General features: G+C 30.2%; 1 protein-coding gene across 1 annotated transcript in view; it reads left to right on the top strand.

The window, feature by feature from the left end:
* The first annotated feature begins 892 nt into the window (after window positions 1-892).
* LOC129232138 (2-oxoglutarate and iron-dependent oxygenase domain-containing protein 3-like) overlaps window positions 893-13,723 on the top strand; it is a 29,556-nt gene continuing 16,725 nt past the window's right edge. Inside the window, exons 1-5 of the mRNA XM_054866378.1 lie at window positions 893-983; window positions 3,081-3,187; window positions 4,757-4,965; window positions 6,929-7,004; window positions 12,004-12,111. Of these exons, the coding sequence (XP_054722353.1) occupies window positions 3,087-3,187; window positions 4,757-4,965; window positions 6,929-7,004; window positions 12,004-12,111 (494 nt within the window). The 5' untranslated portion in view covers window positions 893-983; window positions 3,081-3,086. The remainder of the gene's footprint in view (window positions 984-3,080; window positions 3,188-4,756; window positions 4,966-6,928; window positions 7,005-12,003; window positions 12,112-13,723) is intronic.

Raw genomic sequence — 13,723 nt, 5'->3', positions numbered from 1 at the left:
GAACCACCGGTTGGGATATTAGTTGATGTTTTAGATTTATTGTCTAAAAATATTAATAAATAAATAAAAAAAGACACTATATTTAAGCATGAAAAAAAAGCAGATGATGATTTTCAATTCAAGCGAACGAATTTTATTGGCCGTGTAGCGAAGAATCACTTGATTCGCTGTCTACCAATATCAAAAAGAGACTAGATTTTGACTAACGTTAAATTTTGGGGCAGTCTTGATTGTAGTGTTGATTCAGACTTAAGTGAACACCTCCCAACCAAAGAATAAAGAATTTTATTTTAAAAAAAAAGTGCAATGAACAAAATGAAAAGTTATGATTCCCCTGAAGAAAAAAGAATTCAACTGAAATATAAGTTACAGTTAAAACGAACAACGAATGAAAATCACCTCCTCCACTCATGAAATAAAAAATAAAACTGTGGACCAGTTTGTTGACTTTTTTTATTGGTGATTTTATTGAAACAATAGTTCCTGGAGTCCTGGGAAGCCTCGAAAATTTCGAGTTAAAAACGCACATAAATTTCCGCTTTAATTATGAACTCAGAATAATTTGCTCTTATTTATTTGAAAATTGGCCGTACGTAAATTGAAATAAAAAACGAACTATTTATCTGACTTTTTATTGAAGTGGTCTGCAAACTTTTCCGGTGCCAAACGAAACAAACTGGGAAAATTTCAGCGAAATCGGCTGGGTAGTTATCGAGTTTTGCGCGCTCAAACAAACAGACGTTTTTTGGAGACTTCATTTTAAACTATGTAGAGATTCTTCCACGTGACAGCAGAAAAATATATCAATGATTAACGTTCTCCAGATTTCACCTTACTCGTTCAATCAATCAATCCATCAACCGTGGTTTATTCACCCAATCACCGGCTTTTGATTTGTTTGTGGGACGTAAACACAAAATGAAATAAGGAAAAATTTTTTGCTTGAGGAAATGCGGTGAATTTTTGCGCTGTAAAAAAATCTTGTAGGTCTTTTTCTTTTAAAAAAGTTCAATTAAAAGATAACAATGAAAAAAGATGAAAAATAGTTAGAATATATTACCTGTTATTGCTTTGCACTCTAGTGTTTTGTGCACTTCTAATCAAAATGTTTACATGTTTCAGATTTACTTTTTAATTTATTGCAATTTGTTTCTGTTTACTTTCTAGTTTGTTTCTGTTGAAAGTTTTAATATCAAATTGCAATGCTGTAGTTGTCTTCCTTTTATTCATACCTGCAGTAAAATTAGTTGAATTTCCGAAGAACATAAATATGTCTTGTCTGTAATTTGACCTTCTTGGGGATATTTCGATAATTGGGAATCTGGCGCAGTCGTCACATTTTTGGCGTAAATAATTTTATTTTGGTAACCCTTCTGATTTATAATAAACCTACTTGAATAGATGTTTCCGATCTCTTTGTTTTGATTTGCAAAGAAAAATAACTCTTGCGCAGGCGCTGGAGCCAAAAATTGACGCTAATGATGAAAGATCGCCAGATTCCCAATTATCGAAATATCCCCACCTTCTTTACACTTAACTTGTATTCATTTTTGCAGTTGGGTTGTTCAGATCAAATTCAAAAATTTATAGATAGCAAATAATTATTTAGAAACATTAAAATTATTTAATTTGCAACCTTAACAATAATCTGAGCCATATATTTGTTCATGGTTAATCTATAGGTAAGCTCTGCTTTTATTTGTTAATTCATCAGTGCAGCATAGCAAGTTAATTTTTTCCAATATATCTTTATCATATATAGTTCCACGAAAGTTCTACCTCTATACAGAGATTTAACAGGATCTTAGGAGATGCTGTTTAATTTTATTCTCGCTCTATTAAGAAAGGCATTAAACTATTGGAGAGGGTTCAAATCCCAAACTAATCTTGAAATTAGGAAAAATTACTACTTTAACAGGGTTGTTGGGAATTAGAATAAGCAGCTTCTACTTGCAATAGGGGAGCGGTTTTGGAGGGTCATGATCATTGGGGATTTATAAATTGGTACTTTTCTGCTACATATATGTTATAGTGCAATTTTAATCTTGATTATTTTAAACTTCCTTCATTGTTGGTATGTTTTGTTAAAATAATATAGAACCTTCTTATTTGACCATAAAAGCCATTTTTCTCGTCTTTCTAACAGACTTTTAAACAAAGCAAGCCTTGAAATAAGGCTACAAGTTCTGTTAAAATGATAAACAATCTTCTAAATAAAAAAGCACAACCTTTAAATAACATGAAAAATCAGATTAAAATAATTCAAGAACTCACAGTAAATGTTCTGTTCGCCTGTAAAAGAATCAGCTAAATAAATATAGAGTTTTGAAACATTGAAGTTTCATCAGAATGTAAATTAGAAAACAAGGAACAGACATGGCAACAATGTACTAGCAGGGTTGGGTTTTGGACAGGACAGGTGGTTTTTACCTAAAACTGTCTGAAAGTGTCTTAACTGTCCAAAACTATGCTAAAGCGAAAGGGGTGTAAATCAATTGGTATTTACTGCAATGTTTGTAATACATAAGTATAAACATTAACAAGTTTTAATTAATGAGTATTTGACATGTTTTTCTCCAAAATGTTCATTTAAAAATATTTTACAAATTCTTTTTTAAATCATAGATTATAGAACAATAAATTGATGAATAAAACATATGCACTTATATTTTTAAACTTGTGCAATTTCTTTTTACATTCTGCAACTACAAAAAATTGTCATTTATTGCATTAAGTCAATTATTGCACTGTATTTTGAACACTTAATTGCAGACATGCATAAATGTCGAAAAATTTGGTCAGTATTATGGAAAAAAAAAACCCTTATGTATACAGAATGAAATTTTTAATGAACAATTCAACTTCTAAGTAACTAGTTCAGTATCAGCTGTATAAATAAGTTTCATATGTATTTATACTTAAATGTTCACATTGAATAAATAATCAATATAAAACATAACTTAGGCCATAGCCTGTTTAACCTTATATTACTTTTGTATTTATCAACTATGATTTTAAAAAGTGTTTATTAAATGAATGTTCAAGCAGTTGGAAGTTACATGCTATTATTATTTTTGCAGAATATCATGGCACCAATTCAAAGGAAAAATGCCAGCAAAAAGAGTTCAGAAGCTAAGGAGATGGTTAAAGTGGCGACAGATGAAAAATTACCAAGAATAAGCAGTGTGTGAGTTTTTTTTTTTTTTCAGAATTTTTAGCTCTTGTACCTTTAATTGAAATTTTTGCTACATAAGAAATTTACTTCTTCTCAATAAATGCATGCAAATGTATCAGAGGTTAGTCGAAAATTTTTTACGTGGTCCTATTTTTGTGAATTTTGAAATACGTTTTGGAAACAATGAAAATCTTTTTGTGAAATTTCAACTTTAAACCAAAAATTATGTATAAATATGTGTTAAATAAATTTTCTCTCTTTTATGATATTAACATATATATATGTAATATCATAAAAGAGAGTAGAGTAGTCATATGAGTAGTTGGAAGGGGAACTTATTCTAATTGGAGTGAGGTCTTAAGCGGGGTTCCTCAAGGATCAGTGTTAGGGCCTGTTTTGTTCATTGTCTTTATGAACGATATTTATAAAAATATTTCTGGGAACATAAATTGTTTTGCTGATGATGTCAAAGTTATGGGGACTGTAGAAAATGAAGAACAAGCAAATCAGCTGCAAGAGGATCTAGATCATATTACGGAGTGGGCTGATAAATGGGGTATGGCTGTTAATGTCGGGAAATGTCAAGTGCTACATTTAGGGCATGGAAATAAGCGTACAAGTTATTATTTGCAAGGTTCAGTCATTAGTCAGGCAGACAAAGTTACTGATCTGGGGGTCTTAATAAGTCAGGATTTAAAGTTTAGCCAACAGTGCAGCATTGCTAGCAACAAAGCCAATAAGATGCTTGGGTTTATGAATAGATCTATTTCAAATAAATCTAAAGAAGTTCTTCTGCCCTTATATAGAAGTTTGGTAAGACCCCATTTGGAGTATGCTGTTCAGTTTTGGTCTTCTTATCTTAAGAAAGACATTAATGTATTGGAAAGGGTTCAAAGGTGGGCTACAAGGCTAATAAGTGGACTTTCCCATTTAGACAATGATTCCAGGCTTAGAAGGCTAAAAATGTACAGTCTTGAGCAAAGAAGAGACCGAGGGGACTTGATTCAGCTGTTTAAATTTATTAAAACGAAAGATGTGATGGGGCTGAAGTTTAGCACTGAAAACAGGACAAGGGGTCATTGTTTTAAGCTATTTAAATCTCAGGCTAACATGGATATTAGGAAAAATTAATATTTTAGCAGGGTAGTGGAACCTTGGAACAGCTTACCGGAAGAGGTGGTAATGAGCAAAGGAGTAGACAGTTTTAAGAGGACCACTGATCTTCACTGGGGATTGTAAATTGACTAGGACCAGTCTAGCTGGGCCCAGAGCCTGTTGCTGGTCGTCACTTTTGTATTTGTATTTGTATATATGATAAATTCTTTGAAGTAATTATTTTCCAGTTCTTGCCCTTGGAAGAAACATTTCTCCTGGGTGGTTTTTCCTCCTTGATTTTTCCATTTCGAAGAAACTTGCGAACCCTGATCTCTTATCTGCTGCATATTTTTAATATGTGTTATTATGTGTATTTATGTGTTTTTAACAGAAATAGAAACATAATTTGTTTTCTAGCAGCAACAGCAGTTTAGGTGTATTGTTACAAAAAAAAAATGTTATACATAATTTAAAATTCTTTTATAGGGAGCCTAAGCCATATGTTAATTTTAAAATGCCATGGGGGAAAATTGTTACAAGGTTTGCGTTGTCAATGCTGATGGTCTTTGCTGTGTATTGGAATTCAAAGAAAGATATAGAACACGTCTTTGCTAGCCAAAAACAAAGTCTACAACTTTTGACAGCAGAAGTTCCCTGTTCTGACAGTTATAAGAAAGATGTCTCAAAATTTAAAGGTCTGAATAATTCAATATGTTTGATTTTTCCATTTTAAATGACAAGTTTTGAATTGTTTGTAGAACATTTAGCTTTTGGTGTTTTCTGATGTTTATTTTTTTGATTAACTGGTTCTTATAGACAAAATTACTTTATTTATAAACTATAACTCATTTAAAAGTTCTGGGCTTAAAATTGGATTGCTATAGTGTTTGTAGTTAAAAATCTGATTAAAAAACTGTTAACATAAATAAAATCTAGTGGTGGGACATTTAAATCGCTTTTTGTTAAAATGGCTTAGGTCTATTTACAGGGTAAACATGCCCTTCTAACAAAAAGCGATTAGTGGTTTACATTTGCAAATCTCATTTTTATTCATAACATTATTCTTCTGTTTTCTTTAATTGCATCTGTAGAGTTTAAAGCATTTAAAATTTGTATAAAGTTCGCTCATATTAAAACTTTTTACATCTGATTATCTCTCAATCTATCTTTTAGGTTATTCCACTTGTATTTTCATTAACTCATTTCTAATGATAGTAAACTATTTTGTATATTCATTTGCAGAGTAGAACTCATTTACACTTTTATGTAGTTTAATCACACTTTAAAGCTTGTTACATGAAAGCTTTACTTCTAATTTTGCACTCTTGTTTAAAATTTACTCTCATTTTTTTTTCATCTGAGTTGATTCAAGGGACTTATAAATGTTATCATTAATTTTTGCCAGTTTCTTAAATTAATGAAGATTTTTGAACATAAAATTATCCTGAAGGATTAAGGTCATTTAGAATGGCAAAAGAATATGGAAACTGGGAAATTTTCATTGGAAACATTTTTTAAAAGTCTTTAAATTATCTAAGTTTAGAATTAAAAAGAAAAGGTTGGTGCCTATCCTAAAATTTTAATGATTGTATCTGATAAGTTAATTATCAAGTAATCTAATTTAATACTTTGTTTTTACTGTGATTATTTATTTATTTACTGATAACTTAATTTTAGTAATTAATAAGAAGTGCTTGTAGCAGAAATTTTAGAAAACTGCTGCATTTTAAAAGAAGTTTTAGAAAAAAAAAAAAAAAAAAAAAAAAAAAAAAAAAAAAAAGAAAAGAAATTGCAAATAAAATCAGCTTAAGGGTTTACTGTTTGTTCACCAGTAGTTTTACATTAATATTGCTGAAAATTTGAAGATTCTGTTGTTTTGGAAACTTATTCTACAATTAAAACTTTACTTCAATACTTTTGGTGACTGAAAGATTGCGTATCATACCAGAGTTTTCAGAGAGAAAAAAAATTGCACGTAAATTCTTATCTATTTGAAACTTAACTTTCATATGATTTGTCGGTAACCAAAAAATATTTTAGAAAATTTTACACTTCATAAATATGTCCTTGGTAGAAAAATATTGATTGTAAACTCTGTAATTATAGCATGTATATCACTATATTAATTATTATTTTTTTGTTAAAATAATAGCTCATCTTGTTACATTTCGCTTTAGATTTTTAGAAACATATATCGTCGCCTCAGAGCAACAGTAAGATATCTTAGTGTTACTTCTGGGATTAGATATCTTATTGTTGCTCTGAGGCGATGATATGCAAAGCATAGATCAGACTGTAGCAATTTTTTTTTTAATGAAACACAAATTTAAATGTTCTTGTGAAAAGTGTATGATTTTCTGGATAATTTGCATCCTCTGAGTCATGGAAAGTTGCAAGTAGAAGTCATGGAAATTCATGTATTTGAAAACACAAAATGTAGCAGATACGCTAAAGCCGTTATATCTTTCAAATCAAACTTTTTATTGTATTTCTACATTTACTCTTTTACATGTATTGCTGCAATGACAACTACTTTACCAAGCATTTCACTAACTTGACTAGCAATACTGAAATACCAATTGTATATTGATAAATTACATTTCTGTAGATTTTTTACATTAACATAATAACTAAAGCTTAATTATCTTTTTAATGCAGATTGTGCTCCAAAACAATGCGGTCGTCTTGTTACTGATATTGTAGTATCCCCTGAAGAAGCGTCTCATCTTTTGCGGTACAAAAATAGTAATTTCTGCTTGGTTTAGAAATGATATTATTTTAAGTTCTTTGATGATTGCAAATAAAATGTCAAAAAAATTTGAAGCTTTAATATATTAAAATGTAGAATCACTTTGCTGAAATATTTTAAGATACTTTTTTGGCTCTCCTCTGATATGCCCCCCTCTTGGCGAGATTTTAATTTTTCGCTCGATACGAAAATCGCCAATAAGGCGATAACTTGGCAACCCTGGTTTTGCAACTTGAACGCTGGAAAGTAGTTTCTCGAAGTCTGTCTTTTTGCACGTGTCTCTGTGGTAGGAGGTAGGTGCTCATATGTTCCGCTCTTAGGGAGATTTTAAGTTGAATACTCTAAAATAAAGTTTCAATTCAAACTTTATTTTAGAGTATTCTTTTTCTTGTTGTTTTTTAATGTTAATTTAGTTGAATTTTCTATTTTAATTATGAGTTCGGTTTGTGATGTTGTCCAAATGTATCAATTGAAATTTTTGAATGAAAAATTGTGAATACAAAAATGAGGATATGTTTGTAAAGTTTTTGGAAATAATTCGGGAAATTAATTGGGTGGAGTACAAAATACAAGTAAAATAAGGTTGTTTTTTTTTGGAATTTTTTTTGTCAAAACAAACATAATTTAAATATTTTTGTAAAGTAATGATAATAAAAAATGGGATAATTTCCCTAAGAGCGGAACATATGTGCACTGCCTCACGTGAGGAAGTAAAAGAAAAGTAAAAAAGGTAAGTGAACATATTTTGAATTATTGTGTTTTTAGTGTGTTTCTGGTAGTTTGTATTTTGGTCTGGTTGGCATTTTTGTAGCACAAAAATGGTGTTAATTTCACATAAAATCTGTGACTTTATTGTATACTGAACGGAGGAGATCTGTGACTTATATCCGACTGTGATGTATATTAAGAGTCGGAGGGATAACTGGCGAGCCCGAGGTCTCATAGTACTTTCGTAATGAGACCGAGGCAGGGGTCTCATTACGAAAGTACTATGAGACCGAGGGCTCGTATCCCGGAGAAACAACGGAAAAAATTAATGCATTAATTTCATTAAATAATTAATGACATAATTTGAATTTTTCCTGTTGGCGCTAAAAAAGCATCGCTAAGAACGATGTATGACATATGACGTCATACATAGTTTTCTTGGCGACGCTTTTTTGGCGCCAACAGGAAAAAGTCGCCAAGAGGGGGGTATATCAGATTTGTTCCACTTTTTTTAATGTCTGGTATTCAATGTATATAAAACTAGCAAAAATACCCGGTGTTGCCTGGATCAGTAGTAATTGTGAGAAACAATCGCTACTTTCTTTCATTTTCTGTTTTAACTGAAAGAACTCAAAACACACAGGTTGACGTGACTAAAAATCAAGCTTCTTCCTTACCCGTAAAAGTGAAAAAGCAATAAGTATAAAGAACAAACGAGTATTCATTTACAAACGAAAGCACGAATTTAAGCATATAAAAATTTGAAGAATTTCCGAAATATGAACTAACAAAATTAAAGATCACTTACAAAACTGTGCGCTTTATTTAATTAAATAGTACACACTCACAAAAAGAAAAAAAAAAAGCTCTCTACTGTGTTTCCCTAAGTGTGCAAAAAGTAGAGTTTCCAAATGTTTAAATGACTTTAAACTCATGTTTGCTCCGTAGAAGCCTTGATTCAAAACTTTCAATATGATTACTATTAGCATTGATGTTGTAAGGCAACAAATTTTCATAACAATGGGCTTTATATTTATTCATTTAATGGGGAAATAACATGAAATTTACTGTTTCCCATCATAACATTTTTAAACTAAGTTTTTTAGGAATAAATTATAGCCTAAGTTGCTTCCTGATTAGTGAAAAAATGGTTAAAATCTGTCCAGTAGTTTTGAGGTTTAGCATGGACATACATACACACACACATACAGAAGTAGCCATTTATGTATCTAGATAAGAAAGGCTTTTATAATTGATTGCTCTATAAAAGTTAAGACTTTTTTGTGGCAAACAGAAAAACTGAACCATTTATTTACCATTCTAATGTAACAGTTTTTTAGTTTTAGCTTTAACTGAAGAACTATTGCTGAAATTATTTCATTTTTTTTCAATAAATTTTTCGTAGCTGAGTTTAAGTTGTCAAAAGATCAAAAGAACTGGAGAAATTAGGATTTTAAAAGAATTAACTAATACACCTACTATTAAAATAAATTAAACTCAATAGCTATTATTAAGCTAAGTGTACAATTTTGTTGTATAGTCGTTAAGTGTGGAATTGTTTAGAGTTTTATGCAGATATTTTAACGGTAATATAAAGTTTCAATGTTAAAATATTCATGTGGCGTACAAATTTTTGTATTGTGCTAATACAGAAAGATTCTCATCACAGTATTAAAATGTCAACCTCTCATTAAATATATGTCAATAGATTGAGGTTATGATACCTCTGCTCAGATATCAAAAAGTAATTTTTGGAATTTTACTTGATTAAATTAAAAGTTATGCATCTGCAGGGGTCGAAGTGGTCCTATATATCCTATATTTCCTATATTTTCAAGAAAAGCATCAAAATCGTCCTATATTTCCTATATTTTTGAAAAATGTCTTATATTTCTGTTTTTTATCCAATTTATTTCTTTAAAACAACAGGAAATAAACTATCTGACTTCGGATTTTTCGTCGAAAGTACGTGTGCAAACAAATTTTAAATTAACAAATGCAACTGACTAAATCCTGCAACAAGCATCCTCTCTCATTGGCTACAGCAATATGACGTCACTGTAGTGAGTGTAGTTTCGAGAACGGAGTCTGAAGTCGGTTTTCGAATTTTGCGTTTGGCAACAGCCGTTTGTTTTGTTTTCCAGGGGGTTTTCTGTTTCGTTTTCGCAGGTATATTTTTGTGTTCAGTGCATTTTCTGATCGGAATATTCTAATATTCTTTTCGCAATCTTTTCTTTTTGTGGAATTTTATAGCACAAAATATCTGTTTTTTGTGCTACAAAGCATTGGTTATTTCCTGTTAGTTCTCAACACAAAGACGGTTTTTATTTATTTACTAGCTGCGTGCCCGGCGTTGCACGGGCTACCTAAAAAATGAAAGAGATGTCCAATTGATGTTTTTGTATTACTCTGACATCAGTTTCTAAGGCGCTAAGGAGTAAATAAATACGCGTAATGCAAGGTTTGCAAAACACCGGTGCATCATATTTTTGGCAAAAATCTCTTTAACGTTAATCATGGTTTCAATGACACAAGTTATTAGTATTTTTAATTAGCACAAAAGATGAAAATATATGCATTATCAACTATAATCTGTGCTCACGTTAAAATGAATTACATCTGATAGAATATATCTGAAATATTTATGTACAATTACAATCAGCTTTTTACATAAAATGACACACACTTTTTAGTTGATTACGTGAAACCAAAGCACCAAGACTAAATAAATACCAATAAGCATTAATTTAATACCAAGACATCAAATTCCAATTTAGCTTTAGTTAAAATCCTTAAAAAATCCCTTCTTTTGTTCAACTCTGTTTCACTTAAAGAAATCCAAACAATCTTAGTTTAACATGTTCTTTTAACGATACAAACTGTATTTCAAAAATAGACACAGGAAGGGAATTTAGAGTTATTACACTTCGAAAACTCACCCATGTAACGGCAAAAAGTCCTACAAAATAAACATAATTAGTCGCACATCCTAAATGTACCAAAATATGAGGCCGGTGAATGATAAACTTACACTACAATCAATAAACATAGCTAAAGAAACAACTTTCATATGCTGAAAAGAGTTAAGAACGTTGAAATGTAAAAAATAAAAAAAGGACAGATGATAAAATAAAGGCTACCAAACGTTGATTTGAGATTTGGACAGCAGCCAAAAAGAATATCTTTTAAAACAATTATTAGAATTTTACTTGCTCACCCATATGCAAAATGGCAACAGGAAAGAAATAAAAATTCCTGAATAACGTTATGTGAATTAACGTTTTAATTAATATCTCTGCTAATTAAAGTCGCACAATTACGAAATTGGTCCTATTGTTTTCTTTGGAAAATTTCGAATTGATCGGTATTTCGTTTGACTCTCGATTCGCAGCGGTTCTCGAGAAGATAGCTCTTCAGACAGACAGACAGACGCGAACAGATTTTAATATTATAGTGGATTAATATAAACAATGTTTGTGACACTTCTATCCCTGCCAAACTTGTGAGTTGCTGTATTAATTATCAATAGATTTCACTTTGTTCAATTGTTTTTTGTCTATAAAGTACACTGTTTTTTCAAAAATTATTCTTTCAACTACAGGAAAGTCATTTCAGGTGTAAGTTATAATTTTGTTTGAGGGGTATTTTTTTAAACAAAATCATTGATAAGAATAACTAAATAATATATATGTATTATTTCTTTTTTCATGGAGAAACTATTCATATAATGGGTCCTATATTTGTCCTATATTTCTTGTGGAAAATGTCCTATATGTGACAAGTCAATCACTTCTACCCCTGCATCTGAAATCTTTATAATGAGTTTTTTTTTTTTAATGTGATGTAATATTTTTAGGCATGTATTCTTAAGGGGAAGCATTTAAATTACTGAAATTCAACACAGAACTTTGTTTTCGTAAAGGTTTCATATTAGAGAATTTATTAAGGGGCACTGAAACAAAAGGTTCTCTTTATAAATATTAGCTAATTACATAAATTAATATCATAGTTAAAAAAAAATACAATATGAGGGATTGTTTTGTCCAACAATGTTATAAATTTTCTATAATTAGCTAGTATTTATCAAGAGAACCTTTTGTTTTAAGTTTTAATAATTAATTACTAAGTTATTATTAGTTAAAATAATTAATAATAATGTATCCCCGCTATACACTGAAGATTTGGTGATTTACCAAGTTTGGAGACTTAGTGCTAAAAAATTCTTATTTATATACTTTTTTTGCTCTGATCCTAAAAAAAATGTTTTCCCTTTTAGTGTTTGTAAAAAAGGCTTAGCGTTTGGAGGCTCTAATGGAGGAGCTTCTATTCTGGATTTGCATTCTGGAGCCCTCTCTGAAGGAAATGCTTTCACAAATATATACAAGTATGTTCTTGTTAAAAGGGAAGAATGTTTTTCATGTTTATTGCACAAGCATGAGTCATTCCACCTCAACTGACCTAATTTTTGATAGCGCCCCTACTTGCCCATTCCCGATTTTAATGAACTTTTACAGAGATGTACCCTGAAACTGGCACATGCAAATTTTCAACTTTCAAGATTCAGATCCTGAGGATCTACAATCCCTCAAATAAAGGGTTATGAAATGTGATGACAGCTTTGTGTACTAAATAGCCATGTTTTGGCATAGTTTGTTGAAATATTTTTGTAACACAGAAAACTTAAATTTTAAGAGCTTTGAGGGTACTTAGTTGTGTTTATATATTATGTAGAGTTGGATCATTTAAGCCCATTAACTTTTTGTGTAGCACATATTTAACTCTTGACTAACATAGTAACTAAACTTTTTGGATCTATAATTAAACATTTTGAAACACTTGATTGCTAGCTCATTTTTTCATCTTTAGGAAGAGGACGAAAATTAAAAAACATGTTTTGATAAGAGAGAATCTTTTTATTTATTTATTTATTATTCAGAAGTCTGTCCAAGATTTTTCACAGGGTCTGTTTTTTTGTGAAAAATCAAATAATTTTGTGAAAAATGAATTAATTTTGTAAAAAGTCAAATAATTTCACAAAAAAAAAAAAAAAAATTTCTTTTTTTGGAAAACGAAATTTTAGAATTTAGCGCTGGTACAAACTGTCATCATTTAAACTTAAAGTTGAGTGTTTTCCTCTTCTATGTTGAGAATATCATTCTGGGGTGTTTTTCTAGTATTTGGCGGAGGGAGGGGGGGGGGGGGGTAGGGCGGGGTGGCGGCATCACTCTCTCAAGTATCAATACTTATCTACCATTCTACATTATGTTGAATTATACCAGAAATATTTTTGTACAGTATTTAAAATAATTGTAACAAAATAAATAAATAAATAAATAAATAAAATTCAGACAAAGGTTCAACATTTAACTTTTTGACCCGAGACACTCTTAAAAAGCACAGAATTTCGTTTAAAACTTATAAATTCCGTGGTTTTAAGAAAAAATAAAAAGAGATTTTATTTGTTTACCTCTTAACAAAGTGTACTAAACATCAAAAATTCGAAAAATCGGATTCCCATAGAGGATGCAAAGAGATCACAAATCTCAAAGTGAAGGTATCAAAAGTATAAAATCGGCTTGTAAAAGAAATATTTTTAATCAAATTATTTTTAAATTGCATTTTAGAGTCTGATGATTAACATATCATTAATATGTGTGGACACAGTTGAAGTAAAAAAGAAAAAAAAAAAGTCCCATCAAACATCAATTCAGCATTCTAATTTTTGACTCATAAAAGACAATGGAATTTTGCTTTAAAAACTTAAAATGAGGGTTCTAACAAAAATAAAAAGATTTTTCACTCATTTGCATTCTAATAAAGCAAAGTTAGCTTGAAAAAAGAACAAAATATGATTCTCATATCGGATGTTAAAAGATTGCATTTTTCAAAATGTAGACATCTGAAGGAAAAAAAAAGGTAAGTAAAAGATTTAAAGTCAATCATCTTTGTTAGCATCGAAAAATCAAACCCATATAATTTTCTCCCAAAGTAACAGT

Source organism: Uloborus diversus, unplaced genomic scaffold (assembly GCF_026930045.1).
Source record: "Uloborus diversus isolate 005 unplaced genomic scaffold, Udiv.v.3.1 scaffold_11, whole genome shotgun sequence".
In the NCBI taxonomy this organism is placed as follows: Eukaryota; Metazoa; Arthropoda; class Arachnida; order Araneae; family Uloboridae; genus Uloborus; species Uloborus diversus.
This window is presented reverse-complemented; position numbering and strand designations above follow the sequence as displayed.